Consider the following 14,540-nt stretch of genomic DNA (forward strand, 5'->3'; position numbering starts at 1 on the left):
TCAGCGAGTTGGAAGACATGTGAGATGAATAAAGGCATGGAAGCAGAGCAGAAAAAAGAAACTCAAAAAGTCTGAGGAAACTCTTAGAAAGCTCTGTGACAACATGAAGAGAAATAACATCCACATCATAGGAATTCCTGAAGAAGAAGAGAAAGAACAAGGAATAGAGACTTTTTTCAATCATGTCATAGCTGAAAACTTCCCTCAATTAATGGAGGAAAAACTCTCACAAGTTCAAGAAGCACAGAGAACTCCAAAAAGAGAAACCCAAAGAAAACTACACCAAGACACATTATAATTAAAATACAAAAGCTAAGTAATAAAGAGAAAATATTAAAAGCAGCTAAAGAAAAAGAGGCTATCTCACCTACAAAGGAGCCCCCATAAGGATGACATCCGACTTCTCAACAGAAACACTTGAGGCCAGAATGGAATGGCAAGAAATATTCAAAGTAATGCAGAACAAGAGTCTACAATCAAGACTACTTTATCCAGCAAGGCTATCATTTATAATTGAAGGAGAAATAAAAAGCTTCCCAGACAAAACAAAAACAAAAACAAAAAAAAAACCTCAAGGAATTCATTACAACCAAACCAATGCTGCAGGAAATGTTAAGGGGCCTTTTGTAAACACATCAAAGTGGGAAAAGAATATAGCAAAAGAGGAATACAGCTTTAAAGAATAAAATGGCAGGCCCTGGCCGGTTGGCTCAGCGGTAGAGCATCAGCCTGGCGTGCGGGGGACCCGGGTTTGATTCCCGGCCAGGGCACATAGGAGAGGCGCCCATTTGCTTCTCCACCCCCCCTCCTTCCTCTCTGTCTCTCTCTTCCCCTCCCGCAGCCAAGGCTCCATTGGAGCAAAGATGGCCCGGGTGCTGGGGATGGCTCCTTGGCCTCTGCCCCAGGCGCTAGAGTGGCTCTGGTCACGGCAGAGCGACGCCCTGGAGGGGCAGAGCATCACCCCCTGGTGGGCAGAGTGTCGCCCCTGGTGGGCGTGCCGGGTGGATCCCGGTCGGGCGCATGCAGGAGTCTGTCTGACTGTCTCTCCCCGTTTCCAGCTTCAGAAAAATAAAAAAAAAAAAAAAAAAAAAAAAAAAAAGAATAAAATGGCAATAAACAACTACATATCAATAATAACCTTAAATGTAAATGGATTAAATGATACAATCAAAAGACATAGGGTAGCTGCATGGATAAGAAAATAGGACCCATACATATGCTGTCTATAAGAGATATACCTTAAAACAAAAGATGCACATAGACTGAAGGTAAAAAAATGGAAAAAATTTTCATGCAAATGGAAATGAAAGGAAAGCTGGGGTAGCAATACTTTTATCAGACAAAATGGACTTTAAAACAGACGCTATAGTAAGAGATAAAGGAGGCCACTACATAATGATAAAGGGAGCAATCCAACAGAAAAATATAACTATTATAAATATCTATGCACCTAATATAGGAGCAGCTAAATATCATATATATAGCAGACTTTGATGGATATAAAGGGCGAGATCAACAGCAAAACTATAATAATAGAGGATTTCAATACCCCACTAACATCACTAGATAGATCCACAAGAAAGAAAATTAACAAACAAACAGCAGACTTAAAGGATACACTAGATCAATTGGATTTAATAGATATCTTCAGAACCTTTCACCCTAAAGCAGCAGAATACACATTCTTTTCAAGTGCTAATGGTACATTCTCTAGTATAGACCACATGTTAGGGCACAAAAGTGGTCTCAACAAATTTAAGAAGATTGAAACCATATCAAGCACTTTCTCTGATCACAATGGCATGAAACTAGAAATCAACCACAACAGAAAAACTAAAAAATTCTCAAACACATGGAAACTAAATAGCAGGTTGTTAAATAATGAATGGATTAACAATGAGATCAAAGAAGAAATAAAAAAATTCCTAGAAACGAAGGAAAATGAGCATACAACAATTCAAAATTTGTGGGACACAGCAAAAGCAGTACTGAGAGGGAAGTTCATAGCACTATAGGCACACTTTAAGAAGCTAGAAAAAGCTCAAGTAAACAACTTAACCTTGTATCTAAAAAAACTAGAAAGAGAGCAGCAAGTAAAGCCCAAATGTAGTAGAAGGAAGAAAATAATAAAGATCAGAGCAGAAATAAATGACATAGAGGCTAAAGAAACAATACAGAAGATCAGTGAAATCAGGAGCTGGTTCTTTGAAAATGAAAACAAGATTGATGAACCTTTAACTAGACTCACCAAGAAAAAAAGAGAGAGGACTCAAAATAAATAATATTAGAAATGAGAGTGGAGAAATAACAACTGACACAACAGAAATACAAAATATTGTAAGAAAATACTATGAAGAACTGCATGCCAAAAACTTAAGACAACCTATATGAAATGGATAAATTCCTTGAAACATACAATCTTCCAAAAGTCAATCTGAAAGAATCAGAAAACCTAAACAGACCGATTATAACAAACGAGATCGAAAGAGTTATCAAAAACTCCCAACAAAGAAAAGTCCTGGGCCTGATGGCTACACAAGTGAATTCTACCAAATATTCAAAGAAGAACTAACTCCTGTCCTTCTTAAGCTATTTCAAAAAATTCAAGAGGAAGGAAGACTTCCAAGCTCCTTTTATGAGGAGAGCATAATTCTGATTCCAAAACCAGGCAAAGACAACACACAAAAAGAAAATTATAGGCCAATATCCCTAATGAATTTAGATGCAAAAATCCTCAACAAAATATTAGCAAACCGGATCCAGCAATATATGAAAAAAATTATACACCATGATCAAGTGGGATTTATTCTCAGGAGGCAAGGCTGGTACAATATTCACAAATCAACCAATGTAATTCATCACATAAACGAAAGGAAGGAGAAAAACCACATAATTTCAATAGATGCAGAAAAAGCATTTGATAAAATCCAGCACCTATTCATGATCAAAACTCTCAGCAAAGTGGGAATACAGGGAACATACCTCAACATGATAAAGGCCATCTATGACAAACCCACAGCCAACACCATACTCAATGGGCAAAAATTAAAAGCAATCCCCTTAAGATCAGGAACAAGGCAGGGGTGCCCCCTTTCACCACTCTTATTCAACATAGTCCTAGAAGTCCTAGCTACAGCATTCAGACAAGAAGAAATAAAAGGCATTCAAATTTGAAAATAAGAAGTAAAACTATCATTATTTGCAGATGACATGATATTGTATAGAGAAAACCCTAAAGTTGCAGTAAAAAAACTACTGGACTTGATAAATGAATTCAGCAAAGTGGCAGGATATAAAATTAATACTCAGAAATCAGAGGCATTTTTATACACCAACAATGAACAGTCAGAAAGAGAAATTAAGGAAACAATCCCCTTCACTATTGCAACCACAAAAATAAAGTACCTAGAAGTAAATTTAACCAAGGAGATTAAAAACTAGTACTTGGAGAATTATAAAACATTGATGAAAGAAATCAGGGAAGATACAAACAAGTGGAAGCATATACTGTGCTCATGGTTAGGAAGAATAAACATCATTAAAATGTCTATATTACCCAAAACAATTTATAAATTCAATGCAATAACAATTAAAATACCAATGACATACTTCAAAGATATAGAACACATATTCCAAAAATTTATATGAAACCAAAAAAGAACATGAATAGCCTCAGTAATCTTGAAAAGAAAGAATAAAGCGGGAGGTATCACACTTCCCGATATCAAGTTATACTACAAGGCCATTGTACTCAAAATAGCCTGGTACTGGCATAAGAACAGGCATATAGATCAATGGAACAGAACAGAGAACCCAGAAATAAACCCACAGCTTTATGGACAACTGATATTTGACAAAAGAGGTAAGAGCATACAACGGAGTAAAGACAGCCTCTTTAATAAATGGTGTTGGGAAAATTGGACATCTTCCTGCAAAAAAATGAAACTAGACAACCAACTTACACCATTCACAAAAATAAACTCAAAATGGATAAAAGACTTAAATGTAAGCCATGAAACCATAAGCATCTTAAAAGAAAACATAGGCAGTAAGCTCTCCGACAGCTCTGCAGCAATATATTTGCTGATTTATCTCCACGGGCAAGTGAAATATAAGACAGAAGAAACAAATGGGACTATATCAAACTAAAAAGCTTTTGCACAGCTAAGGACAATAAGAACAGGATAAAAAGACAAACTAAACTACACAATAGGAGAATATATTTGACAATACGTCTGATAAGGGGTTAATAACCAAAATTTATAAAGAATTTGTAAAACTCAACAACAGGAAGACAAACAATCCAATCAAAAAATGGGCAAAAGAAATGAACAGACACTTCTCCAAAGAGGACATACAGATGGCCAATAGGCATATGAAAAAATGTTCAAAATCACTAATCATTAGAGTAATGCAAATTAAAACCACAATGAGATATCACCTCACACCAGTCAGAATGGCGCTCATCAACAAAACAACACAGAATAAGTGCCGGGGAGGATGTGGAGAAAAGGGAACCTTCCTGTACTGCTGGTGGGAATGCAGACCGGTGCAGCACTGTGGAAAACAGTATGGAAATTCCTCAAAAAATTAAAAATCGAACTGCCTTTTGACCCAGCTATCCCACTTTTAGGAATATACCCCAAGAACACCATAGAACTGTTCCAGAAGGAGAAATGCACCCCCATGTTTATGGCAGCATTGCTCACAGTAGCGAAAATCTGGAAACAACCCAAGTGTCCGTCAGAGGACGAGTGGATTAAAAAGCTTTGGTACATATATACTATGGAATACTACTCAGCCATAAGAAATGATGACATCGGATCATTTACAAGAACATGGATGGACCTTAATAACATTATACGGAGTGAAATAAGTAAATCAGAAAAACTAAGAACTATATGAATCCATACACAGATGGGACATAAAAATGAGACTCAGAGACATGGACAAGAATGTGATGGTAAGGGGGGGGAGTAGGTGGTGGGAGGTGAGGGGCACAAAGAAAACCAGATAGAAGGTGATGAAAGACAATTTGACTTTGGGTGAGGGGTATGCATCATAATCAAATGTCAAAATAATCTGAAGATGTTTTCTCTGAACACATGTACCCTGATTTATCAATGTCACCGCATTAAAATTAATAAATAAAAAAATAAATGAGAAAAAAATAAAATCAATTCTCTCAGCAAATTTCAAAAATATTTGATACAATACAGTATTGTTAACTATAGTCACCATGTTGGACATTAAATGTCTTGAATTTACTTCTGCCTGAAAGTTTGTACTCTTTGGCCAACATCTCCTCATTTCCTGTACCGCAGTAGTATGTATACATTTCTAATCTACAACTGTTAAATGCTCTAAATCCACTTCTATTCTCGATCATCTGATATATTTTTACTAAAAAAAAAAAAGAACTTAATTATTTTCAACACCAAACTAAACAAATCATAATTAGGACATCATCATTATTGACATTTACCATTAAAAAGATTTCATATTCAATATTAACCTCAGATTTTTATTCTTTAAAATGAATGGTGTATATTTCATCAGAGCTTAACGTTAGATAACTGCAAGCCGCTCTGTGTGCATGCACGGCAGCCCAGAGCTATTCAACAACGCAACTCTGGCTGTAATCATTAACAGGTCAGGCTTTATTCTAAACTAAGTTAAAATCTGAATATTAAAAGATCTTAAGATGGCCTAGATGATAAGATGCATAAGCCAATGCAAAATAGTACTCAGTCTTTAAACTGTTTTGAAACCTAACAGCAAAACTAGAGTGCCAGATACAGTACTGTTATGAGAAAAAGATGTATTACAGATACATAAACTTTATGTAATCATAACCATAAAAGATATAGAATGTACATAAAGATAAGTGGTCAAGACAGACTTTAATTTTACTTACCAGCCCATGTTGCACCCTCAGGAACCTCAATAAAATGCCTTCGAATTTGACCAGGTTTAAAATGTACATCTGTAAAGGCTAAATCATAATGTGATGATTCATTTACTCTGAAAATTAATAAAATATAATGATTAAATGTGATACTCATTAAAAACAGCATTAAATTATAAGCTCACTAGTACTTTAGATTTTAATAGTTCATTAGAAGTATTTAATAGCTGTTTACAAAATAGTATGTATAATACAATCTCATTTTTGCAACATGTTAGCAGAGATAAACTATGGCTAGCCCAGTAGAGATTTTTCTACTTTTTACTTGTCTGCGCTATACTCTGTAAGATACACACACATGTTCACATACTATAAGCAAAATCACTTTTCTCATTAAAGGAATTGTGTTACATTCACAGGATTTTCTATTTACCAGAACCTGGGCTATAGTAGGTTATAAACATTAAAGTCAAAGGTAATATTTTATGTCATTGATACCAACTGTAGCTCTGAGAAGGGTATTAAATAAATCCTGTAGCTTTAAAATTCTTCCATACCCTAATGACACAGTAAAGAAAGAAACTACTTTCATAACATTTTTATATTAAGTCAATGAAACATAAAGGTCAAATGTATAATTACTCTCTATGAAAACTTCAAGTATGTGCTAAGGACAAACTCTAGTCAGTGTTAGAAAAATTAAATGACATCTTAAAATATATAAGGCACTGTTATTAGGAGTTACAAATACAACAATGAATATTTTCCTTTGCAATACACAATCTAGATGGGACAGAAAAACCACCTGAGACACTGAACTCTAGGTAGAAAGTGTCAGGACAAACGAGATTTGATTCATGCAGAGGACCAGGGAAAGCTCCCTGATGGAGGTGATGTCTCAGTTGACTCCTAAATCCTACACAGTACCTTGACTGAACTCCTGCTGGACTTCTAGGAAACATAAGGCCGAGAAATTAACTGTCCTGCAATTTTTCACGTGTATATCACTTTCTATCTACTCAATTTCATCCTATGTTTCCTAAGGGCTGAGATTTATTGCACACTTAATATATATTTACCAGCGTAAGTAACTCTATAGAAACTGTTAACTTGGAACTTTCTATTGTTTCCAATACTTGCATAACCTCAATCTTGTCCTTCATCTATTAAACAATTTGTTTCGTAAATTCTGTATATTGGGCTCCATATAGGAACATGTAAATACAATCCCAGTGATACAATAAGATACAGTGTCTTCAGTGGGCTCAGAGTCAAACCTGGTAAAGTAAATAAAAAATGACAATATAGTTGCTGAAGTCTGTGCCACAGGAATGTAAAAAGCACTAGGAAGCAGTAAGAAGGGACTCCCTCCACCTGGGGATGACCAGGAGTGTTCCTGGTCATAAAGTTAAGAGAGAAGAAACTGAAGAAATCCGCTGTGCAAATGCACCCCGTCCTGAGGAATCCGCATCTGTGACCTCGTGAAAATGTATAATTTGGTGTGCAAATGACAGGAAGCATTGGCTTGTAAAGGATCCTTGTTTGCTATTTTAAGGTACATGACTTGATCCTTGATCATGCTACTGATGTATTTAAACAGGAAGCAATATGATCAGATTTGAGCTCCTTGGTTCCAGGTAGAAGACAAGATGGAAAACAATGAGCCTGGAAATTGCAGGTGACTGAACAGTGGAAGACCGGGAGAAAATAGTAATCCCAGAGACAAAGGGATTAAAATGGAGTGGGGGGATAGAAGAGGGTGAAGTCATATTATCAAATATTGCAGAGGGATTGGGCAAGGTGAAGGCTCAAATGTCCTCTGAATCAGGCACTTAGAAAGCATCCTGGCGGAAAGCATTTTCAGGGCAGGGCCAGGGCAGAGAATAGAGGGCATCACTAATTCTCACAGGCAACAGGGATACCATGACTATGTGCCATTCTGAACTTTGAGCAAGAAGCAGAACTAAAGCCTGATTATCTGGTTCTTGCTTATTAATTCTTTAGAAGTTCACGTTATTTCCATAAACAGCCATTACAAAATTAGTTGACCCTTGAACAATGTGAGGGGTTATGAGCACTGATTCCCCAAAACTAAGCTGTCCCTCAGCATCCACAGGGAATTGGTTCCAGACAACCAATGGATACCAAAATCTGCAGATGCTTAAGCCCTCTGTATAGTGTAGATCAGTGAAGAGCCACCCTCATGTGTGCAGTCTAACCCAGGTCGTTCAAGGGTCAACTGTTATTGTACATGTAACAGTGAGCTATTGGTACCTTGTTACTTACTTTGCTGCTATAACTGCTGTGATTGGAACTCTGAACAGAGGACCTGCATTAGGGGATGCTATATCATAGCCACATACCTTAAAAACAGAATGTTAAGTTTCAGTATCCATAAACAAACTTTTAACAGAGGAAATAAAAGCATAATCTATTTACAGAATAAATCTAATATTAAAATTTAAAGGTCTGAAGCTTGTGCTGACATCAATTTTCTGATGTCAGGCCACACATTTAATGGCAAATGGCCTAAACAAATACATGCAGGACAACCCTTGACTAATTCAGACAAAGAGGGAAAAGGACTGCCACACACAGTATTTTTAAACATTTTTAAAGGTCAAGAAGTACCAAAAAAAGAGAGAAAAGAATATATGCCAATACCTCTGTATAATGTAATCCTTCTCGTAAGCCCCTGGGGTCCACACGTATGTTTATGTGTCTACATTGATTCATGAGTTCCAGGTGGCTAGGACACTGAACCCAAGATGAATTTGAAGTTAAAGCTAAATGAAGCTGGAGGGATATTTTTTCAGAGTTTTCTGGCATTAAAAAGACCAAAAACTAAAGATTAGTACATTTAAAAATGTTCTATTTTCTCTCAAAAAAATTTAGCAAATTTGTAAAAGGCATAAGCTTCCAAAATGCAGTTTTAATTAAACATCACACTCTTCCTTATGCTTCAGTACACTTGTGATCCAGTCGCACTTTCACTCAGCACCGCTACAGCCTTACTATGAGGGGCTTCTGTGGACAGGTCTCACTACTGTATGTGGACGACAGCATCTGACCAACACGAAGACTGCCAAGATACACAGCGATGCCTCGCTCACCCCTCACTGAGCTGAGGCTCTCTGGGCTGCTTCCACTTCCCATTCTCCAACTGAAAAATCTGTCTTATACCCAAGCAGTAAAAGTGGGAAAAAGAAATATGATGTCGTATATTCTACAAATATAAATGTATGTCACTAAAGGCCAAGTCTGCTATTCCCTTGATAGAATGCTAACTGAATTGACACAGTACTGAAATCCCTAAGTGCCATCATCTTTCCCCTAAAATCTGTAAGATTTAAAATAATATTGCCAATTCATGTTTTCTCTTTAGGACAGTAGCCCAAACAGCATTTCTCTATTATGATACTATTCATTCAAACCACATATGTGAGCACTTCAGCTTACCATTTATTACTTACCAGTATTTTCTGGAAACACAGGTTCAATGCCAACACCATGATCTGAAGGTGCTGCCACCTGAACAGGATCTCGGAGGTAGATGCCACGGTTATTTCCAATGGTAACAGTGAAACCTAATTTATTAGCAAATGATGTATTCTGAACGAGGTAGTCATAGGCTTTATCAACCTAATTAAAAGAACAGAAAGAGTAAGATATAAAGAGTTAGGTCAAGAAAATACTTTATTGCAAGTTACTAATTTGATTTCACTTGTGGCAAAGTACAAGCAAAAAGTTAGTTTCTATATTCAGCTTTCTAAAGTTAAGAGGACAATTCTACCTTTCTAGACAAATACTAGTCTAACTACTCGACTCACCTTCCCCTCCACTTTCTTCACTCACACTATTAGGAACTCTTTTATATGCCGTTATGACTTACCAGTTTTTGCCTTTCACCTCTTTGCTTCTAATTTCTAGTCTCTCCGTGTCCTACATTTATTATATTTCTCTACCTTACTGCAACAAATGTGTTTTCATATTCTCTTTGCTTATGGTTTAGAGACAACTATGACGATATAACTTAAAATTAGATATACTCAATCATCAGTATAACAGGAAATATACAGCAATAGCTAAGATATTATCTTAGTGATTTACAACACATTTATCAAACAGACAATACCTGAATAATACCATGGCCTTGGGCAAATACTTCTATGTTGTCAGCCTTCACTGCAGTGTTCTCCAGAGCTCTTCTGACCGAATGAACTGTGTAGTTAACATTAGTAGCTTTCAAACCTAAAATTGAGAAAGAAAAACAAGACAAAAGCTCACTACCTGAAACCTTCCTGCCTCATCAGTATAGATAACACGTACATTCCCTAGCTTTCATGTCTGGTGCTGCAACGCTCATTTTTAAATCTTAAAACAAACAAGAGAAACTGAACTAAATAGTCTGACCAAAAGCACTGGCATCACACAGACTTATTTAAGAAATATTACTATGTACCCATTATGCAATGGCACAAATGCAGGCTCTACAGAAATAATGTAAATGTATGCAGCAGATACTTAAAGGCACTCAAATGACATTTGCTTTAAAACACTGCTGGTCAAATACTGGTTTGGGCAAAAGTAGGTTTACAGTTGTAAATACAGGAGTTTATTTTTGTGTTATTAATTACTGTATTACTTTCCATATGAACAGCTGTAAACCTACTTTCGCTCCACCCTGTAGAGTTGCTGGCAGTAGTTTTCAACATTGTTGCATGTTATATAAAAGCCAGGGAACCTAAACATTCAAAATAGATGCTGAGGCCTCACCACAAACCAATGAAACTAGCATCTTAGGGACGAGATCCCAGGAGCTCATACGGATTAAAAGCTTCCAGGGTAATGCTGGGAGCACCAGGCTGGGAATGACTGTTCTATGGGAAGAATATAGGGGCCACCAATCTGTAAACTCTACATTAATAGCTGCTGTTAAAGATTAGTATTCTTGCACTCTCCAGAGCTCAACAAACATGTAAACATGGGTAATATTGTAAGAAATGAGCAAGACAAACATGGAACCATCATGGTGCTTTAAGACCAAAAAAGGTGAAGCCCTATCAGAGAAACAGACACTTGAGTCAGAAATTTAAAGTGAACAGGAGTTTGCAAGGACAATAACCAGCAGAGAGAGCAGTTTGACCAAAAACAGGAGGCATGAGCAACCTTGAAGTATTTAGTGAGGTTGAACAGGACTAATAATAAAGGTAGAGAAGCTGGGGCCTTAGATTAGAGGTGGAATTGTTACCACAGTCTGGCTACCCTGACTTTGAGTCCTAGTCAATGTGAAGCCACTCTGTTTAACACTGAAGCCTCCCACACACCACCCTAGAAATTCCTACTTCCCTTTGCACTTCATTTTGTCCACAGTAATATTCATTACTAGCTAACATGTATATAAACTATTTATTTTGTTCACAGTCTGTCTCCCCCAACTATAATATAAACTCCACATTGGCAGGTATTTTTGATGTTCTGTTCACTAATTTAGCCCTAGAAATAAAATTATGCTTGACAGTCATTAACAGCCAATAAATATATTTATTGAATAAATAGATATCCAAGTCATTATCACATAAATTACTCTCCACCTTCAACTTTACTTTGAGCCAGAACATCACCAATTCTACCACATTTTCTCACCATAAGAACTTCAGAAAATGAAAACATGCGTCTCCAATAAGGTAAGATAAATATCCGATTATTTTTTATGGCTACTATCTAACTTTATTTTATGCTATAAACATAAAATTGTCTAGATACTTAACACCTGCTTACTTAATCTTACAAATAAATTATAGATTTTAGAACCAGTACTAAGGTAAATTATAAAATGGTACATTTAAAATCCCTTTAACTCACTTCTATCTCATTAAGAAAAGTAGTTAAACTGTAATTGAAATACATGTGGAAGAACCAAAATTCTACCATCACTTTACTGGAAATTTAGAAAAAGTACCATGTAGAGCACTAAGACACGTCCTTACCTGAAAGTATAAGGGCGATACCTCCACATGCGTTGGGAGAAGACATGGACGTCCCATTCATTAGCTGAGTTCCTCTCAATGTCCAGTTAGGAACAGAAGCAATGGCTCCTCCAGGTGCACTGATACTCACCCCCAGGGCTCCATCGGCACTGAATGAAAAGTTTGCTTACAATGGTGAAAACTGGATAAACATGAGTGTTCATAAAACGGCCACTGTTCAAATACATTGCAGTACAATATCATGGACTATTTGCAGTTATTGGAATCAGTGTAGGAGAATACTCAGTACAACTATTTTCCCATTAAATAACATTATTCTCCTTGTAAGTGGACAAAATCTGTGTATGTGTATTGGGCTTAGATGTAAAAGGTTGTCATTATAGTTGTAGAGGAAAAATAAATGTCACTGCTCAGACTCCTTGATGAATGAACTTTCATCTTGTCCATAATTAGTATGAGTGTCTGAAGTTTAATATAGCACTGTCCAATAAAATATGTGGGATATATGTCATTTAAAATTTTTTTAAAGTCTCATTAAAAAAAGAAAGGTAACAATTTGGTACAGTTAATTTTAATAATGTATTTTATTTAACCCAACATATCTAAAATATAATTTCAACATGTAATTGATAGCAAAAATGAGTTAATTCATATTCTTTTTGTACTAAGTCTTGAAAATCCAATGTATAGTTTGCACTTTCAGCTCATCTCCATTTAGACTGACCTGTGAGACTAGTGGCTGCCATATTGGATGGCTTAAGTCAACAGGGCTGCTTCCTTTTAGGTTTTGGCTAAGCAAGGTTTAATGAATTAAAACCTGCAGGGCTCATTATCATATTGTCAACAAACACAAGCTCTGCCCTCTGCACCCTCTCAACTGGAGGAGTGGCCACAAACTCCCCAGAAAGGATGCTGGCCTCTCCTTTCTATCATTCTTTCCCAAACAGACTAAATTATTTTTATGCTTGGATAGGAATACTAGTACAATTTGGTTTCATATTTTTATACAGAGAGCTGAAAAGAATGCAAGTCATATCTTCCTCCTGAAATGGGTTAGGGATATCGCTTTTAGTGAATATCTTAAAACAAATATGGTGAGATTGACCTGAAAAGACTATCATACCTAACCTCTATAATAAATTATAGATTTCAAAACCAGTACTAAGGTAAATTACAAAATGATATATTTAAAATCCATTTTATAATTCACTTTTATCTCATTAAGAAAGTGATTAAACTATGATTGAAATATATGTAGATTAGCCAAAAATTTACCATCACTTTATTAGAAATTTGGAAATACATTATATAGAACACTGAAAAATCTCATACAGTATTAACAGAGTGACAAAGTGCCTGAATAGTGTGATCTCCCATTTATGCAAAGAATGACTGAAAGGTCATTCATCAAAATGTCACCCAAATATATTACATACAGATAATGAGACTCAGGGTAATCTTGAATTTCTTCTTTACACCATCTATGTTGTCTAGCAATGTCCACAATGAGCATTTGGTATCTTTTTTTTTTTTCTCCCCACCCCTACCCTGATCTTATTACTAGAAAAAAATAACTGGAAGAGCCATAAATTCTAACAGACTTATTTCCTATTTCTCTGTATTAATTTTCCACTAGTGTAAGTGACTAATAATAAAGCACTTAATTACTGTTCTAAAAATGGGCTCTATGAAATGTAAATTAAAATTTTATTAAAATAAAAATTTTCTAATATAAACCTTATACATTCCTTATAAAAACCTTATATAAATATTATATAAAAGTTTTTTTTAAAATAAAGCTAGTGGTATTTTTCTTATAAAATATAATATGTAATGGAATTTCAAAACATGTTTATGTAGACATTATTTGGTAATCTGTCTATAAGATATATGCCTTATCTTCATGTGGTTCAGGAGGCTTTGCCTATCTTATCATCTCTAACATCAGATTGCCCTGATCAGTCCAAGTAGCTGGCCTAAAACTCCACATCACTGAATAAGAACGGTTAGAAATAAGAGTCAAAGTTGACAAAGGTTGCAAACATCAGGAAGTCAAGTAAATTCTTTTTTCTGACAGCCTTCCCTGATGAAGAGCATTTAAAAAATAGTAGACAGAATATACTCATTCAATGACAATCAGTGCTTTATATTCTAACCCTAATAATTAAACCATGTATTTGCATAAATCCGATTCTCGCATTTCTTAGAAAAACTAGTTTAAGAACCATTATGTGCTTCATCCAAGCTTTCTCCATAATTCCTGAACTAATTTTCTTAAAATAATTACTTAAATATTCTATGCACAAATAAGGTCAACAAAGTCTGGTTTAAACATTCTTTAATACTTTGTTTTTATACTAACTATAAGATAAAACAATATTTTGAAATCTATTTTAGAAAAGAACAAGTTCACTAAATACATCTATTAACTAAATATAAAAATGTAAACTTTGCCAATTTTGACTCTTATTCTTATTCCTAGTCACTCTTATTCAGTGATGGGGAGTTTTAGGCCAGTTCGTTGGGCTGATGAGGGAACTCTATGGTATAGGTGATAATATAGGCAAAGCTTCCTAAACTACATGGAGATCCATAGCCTTAATAAACTACTGAAATAAGTTTACTTCTTAAAGAAGAAATTA

The 14,540-nt window shown here is 35.6% G+C and overlaps 1 protein-coding gene across 4 annotated transcripts in view; it reads right to left on the bottom strand.

Annotated features, from left to right (window-relative positions):
* The window catches only part of TPP2 (tripeptidyl peptidase 2), an 87,872-nt gene that overhangs the window by 33,029 nt on the left and 40,303 nt on the right, over positions 1–14,540 (bottom strand). For all 4 annotated transcript variants that reach the window (XM_066380581.1, XM_066380582.1, XM_066380580.1 and 1 more), the window contains exons 11-16: positions 11,899–12,047; positions 10,044–10,159; positions 9,382–9,550; positions 8,573–8,730; positions 8,195–8,271; positions 5,918–6,024 (exon numbers count right to left, since the gene is read on the bottom strand). In XM_066380581.1, coding sequence (XP_066236678.1) covers positions 5,918–6,024; positions 8,195–8,271; positions 8,573–8,730; positions 9,382–9,550; positions 10,044–10,159; positions 11,899–12,047 — 776 coding nt within the window. The remainder of the gene's footprint in view (positions 1–5,917; positions 6,025–8,194; positions 8,272–8,572; positions 8,731–9,381; positions 9,551–10,043; positions 10,160–11,898; positions 12,048–14,540) is intronic.

The sequence above is a fragment of the Saccopteryx leptura genome, chromosome 4, assembly GCF_036850995.1.
Source record: "Saccopteryx leptura isolate mSacLep1 chromosome 4, mSacLep1_pri_phased_curated, whole genome shotgun sequence".
Lineage (NCBI taxonomy): Eukaryota > Metazoa > Chordata > Mammalia > Chiroptera > Emballonuridae > Saccopteryx > Saccopteryx leptura.